This window comes from Peromyscus leucopus, chromosome 11, assembly GCF_004664715.2.
Source record: "Peromyscus leucopus breed LL Stock chromosome 11, UCI_PerLeu_2.1, whole genome shotgun sequence".
In the NCBI taxonomy this organism is placed as follows: Eukaryota; Metazoa; Chordata; class Mammalia; order Rodentia; family Cricetidae; genus Peromyscus; species Peromyscus leucopus.
This window is the reverse complement of record NC_051072.1, coordinates 6,204,160-6,210,159: the sequence shown is the minus strand read 5'-3', so window position 1 is coordinate 6,210,159 and position 6,000 is coordinate 6,204,160. Positions and strand designations below refer to the sequence as shown.

Sequence of the window (6,000 nt, the reverse complement as noted above, 5' to 3'; positions counted from 1 at the left end):
CATATCAGTGACAGGGAAAGGGACCTGCTGCCAGCAAGGGGGGAATAAGCCAGGATGAAGCAACTCTCTCCATTCGGAAAACAGGGTACCAGGAAAATGAGGGTGCATCAGGATGAGCTAAGGCTCTGTTACCAAAAGGCAGCCAATATGCTGGTTACACATCAGCAGTGTGTGTCTGACCACCTCGCATTGTAAGTCTGAACCTGCTCACTCTCAGTCCACGACAATCTGCCCCGCACCCCCAAAAGGATTCCTCCCATGTCTCTCTCAGGGACCTCTCTGATATAGCAGTAATTAGTTTAAATAAAGGGCCTAACACCAAGATCAGGCAAATATGTTTAATTTTTTAAAATAACCGATGGCAAAATAAAATATTTACATCACATCATAATGTGTAAACATGTAAGGTCTCTGTACAAAGAAATATACATGCAAAAAAATAATGTAAAAATTTAACTGAAATAATAAAGGAAACAGTACACAAATAAAAGTTATGAGGTTACGGATACACATCCAGTTTTTGAATCCAATTTCTCTTAAAAAGTTTCTGTACAATTTTACAAGAAACAAACAAACGAAAACCCAACAAAAGAATAAATAAAATACATCGGAAACTGCAAAGCTTAATTATGCCAGTTTATGGCTCAAGACCCAGATGTCTGGCTGGCTGGGGAAGCAAGCTGGTCTCCTGTTTAGTGTATTTCACACAATAAAGATAAAAAGACATCCAGAAAAAATTCAAGCGTGCCAGAAACGCAACTTGCTGTGTTGAAGGACTTCCCAGGCCAGCGCCAGCTCTACCACAGTGTGACTCGGGCACTGGGTACCAGCCTCAGGGCGGCCAGTACTTAATTGGCTTTCTTACCAAAAGCTGAAAATCCAGCCAATTTTTATACAGAAAGTTGAATGTCAAAAAGTCTAAAAAGTAGTAAATGTTCAGACTGATTTTGGGAAAAAAATAATACTTTGGCATTCTGAATAATAGCATAATAAAATTTAAAACATTACCCTATTATCCAGTTTTATATTCAGAGTATGAAATCACTTTTTTACAGTCCTCAAAACTGACAAATTTCACGAAGAGTTAAGTGTCCTCGAACTGATGGCACAGGGGCTATAACCCACCCCACCCCCACACGGAACCATAAAGCTCACTTGCGAAGAATGTGCTTTTTCTATATATTTATTACAGGTACAACAGAAGTCTTCATAAATAGTTGCAGAAAATGTTAAAGCCACAACATTGCACATGATATGAAATAAAACCAAAAGACCCCCAATGAGTGCATTTACAGTATTTTCATCTGACTGTATACCGTTCAACAATCTGATGGACGGTTTGGGACGGGGTTGGGGAGGGGTGGGGGCAGTGGGGCTGGACCCAGCCCAAAGTCTTCACTGGATGGGCAGACCCTCACAGACCCCTCACAGGAAGGCCCAGGTGGTGGGTGGGAGGGGCGCGGAGGGGGGGGGAGGGGGCGGGATGCCAGACGGAAGGCAGGGTAAGTCTTATATACAAGTAAGGCCTACATTTCATCAGAGCAAAACCATTCATTCTATTTTATGCAAAAGATTGAGGTTGAATGCACGCTTCAGAAGCCAAGTCTGGTGCTTGGCAAGACGTACGCAGATGAGGCAACTGGCGAAGCTCCGTGCCAGGTGGACGCCAAGCACTGGCGGAGGCCACGGGTGTGGCTGCCACCTGGCGAGTCTTTCCCAGAAATGCACAGTACCTTTGTTTTGTGTTAACACCAGTGGTTTGAACATAGGCATGTGTTTCCTTGAATAAATCTCGAAAATGTTAAATTTGCAAAATTCTATCCATGTTCATTTAAAAAAGCATCTTTTTTATTTTTTATTTATTTATTTTTTTTTTTGCAGAAACCTGAATAAAATACTGTGAAACAGCAATGCGATCTCTGCCCTTGCAGAGTGTAATCGAAGGTCCTCCACCGCAGCGCAGCTTGCAGCTCTGAGCCCAAGCGCTGCTGAGCGCAGCTCACTTGGAATGCAATTTCACACGATGAACAGCAGGCAGCCGGTCACTTAGTTTGGTTTGGTTTTCCTCTTCAAAATTCAAATTAACAGCTGATTGGCAGGTGAAAGAGAATGAGAAAGAACTTCAAGACAGGTCAAACTCTAGGCAGAAGCCGGCTCTGTAAGAAGTTTTTAATGCTACGGATAGGTCGAACATCATTCTGGTGTTTGCGCCGCTCAATGAAGGAGGTCAGTCTGGACGTGTCGAGGACGCCCGCGCCTTTGCCGCCGCCGTTACCTGCCTGCAGCCACTGCTCCTGCAGGGCCAGTGCAGCCGAGGGACGCTTGGCCGGGTCCTCCTGGAGGAGGAAGCACACGAACTCCTTGGCCTTCTGGCTCACTCCTTTAAAGTAGTCCTCCGGGAAGCTGAAGTCCAGCCGGCAAATGTTCAGGCAGGTCTCCTCCACGCTGTCATCCAGGAAGGGAGACACGCCGCTGAGCAGCACATAGGTGAGCACTCCAACACTCCACGTGTCCGAGGTCAGGGAGACAGGGTTCCCAAGAATGATTTCTGGGGCTGCAAACTCGGGGTTCCCCAGCAACTGGTGGGTGTAGTAGGTGGTGTTGAGCTGGACAGCATCTCCAAAGTCTGTCAGTTTAATGGTGGGCTTGGCCGAACTCTGATCCACCAAGATGTTCTCAGGCTGCAACACAGGAGGAGACACGGTCACTGGCGGACATCCCTAGTCATGCTTCGTCTGACAATGTCAGGCTCCTGCGGGGAGTCAGGCAGGCAGGGCCACCTGGGGAAGCTCTCCGGGCCAGCCAGAGAACAGGCTGGGGAGGAACAGCCCCTCTCCTCAGCAGGGGGCAGCTCTTGGCCTTCCTGAACACAGCACTGTCCTTTCTCCCCAAGGCACCCTTCCCTGGGTAGATCCCATGCCAACTCAGCAGCACTGACAGGAACTTCCAAATGTCTCCTGACCCAAGAGGCTTAAGTACTGGGGCCTCCCAGCTGAGAACAGTACTGAAGGGAACTCGGGAAAAGACGAGGCATCTGTCTGCTCTAGTGTTCTCTCCCCATTTCCTCCAGACTCAGGCAGGGAGCGGGGTGTGCTCGCATCCCCGACCAGCCCTCGCCCAGCCCTGGGCCTGCCCACCTTTAGGTCCAGGTGCGCTATCCTGCAGTTGTGAAGGTATCGGACGGCTTCCAGAACTTCCCCCAGGTGCGCTCTGACCTTCCCTTCGGTGAGGCTTCCCCATCGCACCACACAGTCCAGGAGGCGACCCTGGTCAGCCCTACAGGGGAGAAGGACATTTGTCACCTTTCGACTCACAGACCGTTTCAGGGTGAAACCAACTCACACTCTCAGGACTGTACCTCCACTGCACGGCATGGTACAGGGAGGGGTTCCGGCCCCTCACGGAGAAGACCCAAGTGGGTAACGGCTGGGGGAGAGCTGCAGTCAGGAGCTGTGACCTTGCTGTGTGTTGCTAAGCAGGCTGCTGGGCAGTGCTATGGGTGTAAATAACTGCTGCAGGAAGGAAGGGGTCACCGCCTCCCTTAGCCAAACTTCCTGACATATAAAACATGCATGTGAAGATAGGATGAGACCATGTTGTAAAAAGCTACATGGTTAGTCAAAAGCTACCCTAATCTGAACTAATGTTTAACAATACAAAGTTCTGAACTAAAAGCTTAGTAGTATCTATTCACTCAACCTTCAATACCCTGAGAAGGGTGCGTCATTGCCCCATTTTAGAGATGAGGAAACAGAGGCAGGGAAGGTATAAAACTTTCCTGAGGTTCCATGGCTAGTGAACAGCCACTATTGGATGGAGGCTGCTCTGAACATTCTCTGTTTTCAAAACAGAAGTTTGTAAGAAGACCAACCACCTGTCTAGCAAGGAGTGGTCATTAGTGGGAAATTACGGCACTCAAATCGATTCTGTTAATAGTCTGATGAGGCTGCACTGTGGTGGTTATAGGAGAATGGCCTCCATATGCTCATATATTTGAATGCCGGGTTTCCAGTAGGTGGAACTGTCTGGGAAGGATTAGGAGATGTGGCCTTGTTGGAGGTGTGTCACTGAGGGTGCGCTTTGAGGTTTCAAAAGCTCACACCATTCCCAGTTAGCCCGCTTCCTCTTCCTTGTGCTTGTGGATCAGATATAAGCTCCCAGCTACTGCTTTAGCAGCCTGTCTGCCGCCATGCTTCCGGCCATGCTGGTCACGGACTCTAACCTATGGAACGATGAACTCCCAACTCAATGCTTGCTTTGTAAGTTCCCTTGGTCATGGTATTTTGTCATAGCAATAGAAAAGTAGCCAGGTAATACACCATGTAACTTTCCAGTGAAAAGATGTAGGAGCCAGAGAGGTGGGGGTGTAGGTCAGTGACCCAGTCCTTGCCAGGCACATGTGATGCCCTGGGTCCAACTCTGCACTTCGAAACAAACACACCGCTTTCAACATCCCCACCCCATGCACAGGAAATCCATAGCCGAAGGAGCTGCAACTTCAGACCAAGGCTGCGGTGATTTCGGACAAAGACCTGAGTGATTTTTCTTGTTCGGAATCCCTGTCCAAGGTGGGCAGTCACTACTGGCCATCAGGTTTACCGGAGAGCCTCCCAGGTATGGGGGCTTCCAGGGTAGCACTGGCCTTGGAAGTGGTTTTCCACACCCACTGCACCATTTCAGCTCATGACAGCTCTCCAGTAGCTGTGCTTTTAAAGACACCAAGGATGAGGTGGCTGGAGAGATGGTTCAGCAGTTGAGAGCACTGGTTACCCTTACAGAGGACCCAGGTTCAATTCCAGCACTCAAATGATTTTGCCATGAGCAGAGGCTCCAACACTGTAGTCTCTGATAATAAATCTATCTTTGTAGGAGTTCTGTGAATTCTAGAATACACAGGATAGCAAAAGTGCTGGGAGCCGAGGTATGAGGGTGGGGGTGGGGGAGGTACGCACATTTCCAAAACCAGGACGTAACTGGTGGGGGTCTCGAAGGTGTCAATAAGACCCACAAGGAGGGGGTGCTGGAGGTTCTGCAGGATGCCAAGCTCATGGGTGACCTGGTCACGCTTCATCAACTTCTTGTTCACAAACTTGGTGGCCACTGCTCGCTTGGTTCCCTTCTGATCACATTTCTTGACCACAGCAAATCTGCCCCTGTAAAATTATCAAGGAGAAAGGACATAGGACCATCTGTGTGGGACGGTGACTTGATACCTATGCACAGACCTTACTTTGCCGGGCCATGTGTGGACGGGATGTGGTGCCAAATCAGCTCTGGGACGGCCATTCCTCCTCCATTTCTCACACTGGGACCGGGCAGGCCTGGGGCTTCCTGACCACTGACTGTGGTGACCGTGACAGCTTGGGGAGCCTTGGCCTCACCACGCGCTTTCTAATGTAAGTGTCCACAGTAGCCAGCCAGCGTCCCACCCACTCCTGAGGAAAGGATCTTGTTCTGTTGCTTTAGGCTTATTTGCAGTGTAGACAAGCTGTTCCTTCAAGTGAGGGTCAAGACTCTGGTGCTATTGCCCACAAGCACACCCAGAACTCAGCTGCCCCTTGACGGTCTATGGATAAGATGACCTGGCTCTCAGGGTGAGCACATTCTGCACACCCAGGGACAATGAGGAAAGTGTGGCAGAGGCAGAGCAGGCTACGGGGTAAGTCACACCGCTTTGACACTTCTCCCACGGGAAGGTAGAGGGTCAGTGGGTACCCTGCCCAGTGACTCGTAACTGTAGAATGTGGAGGAAGTACAGTCGCCGGTTCTGACCCTGGGAGAGCTCTGCTTCTGTTCTTCTGGAATGTCTCCTCCATCATGTGAGGAAGGCTAGGGTGAATGTCTATGTAGAAAGAGTCCTACATCCATTTAAAGACTCAGACATGAGGGAGGTGTGGATGTGCCTGGGAAAGATGGCCAAAACTGCCTACCCAGTCAATCTGCAGTGTTGTGAGGACAGGCACACATCATTAAGACCAAGTGGGAGTGAGACTTGGTATT

At 49.4% G+C, this 6,000-nt stretch overlaps 1 protein-coding gene across 1 annotated transcript in view; it reads right to left on the bottom strand.

Annotated features, from left to right (window-relative positions):
• Positions 1-324: 324 nt before the first annotated feature.
• Trio (trio Rho guanine nucleotide exchange factor) overlaps positions 325-6,000 on the bottom strand; it is a 317,342-nt gene continuing 311,666 nt past the window's right edge. The window contains 3 exon segments of the mRNA XM_028868161.2: positions 325-2,681; positions 3,138-3,276; positions 4,953-5,153. Of these exon segments, the coding sequence (XP_028723994.2) occupies positions 2,133-2,681; positions 3,138-3,276; positions 4,953-5,153 (889 nt within the window). The 3' untranslated portion in view covers positions 325-2,132.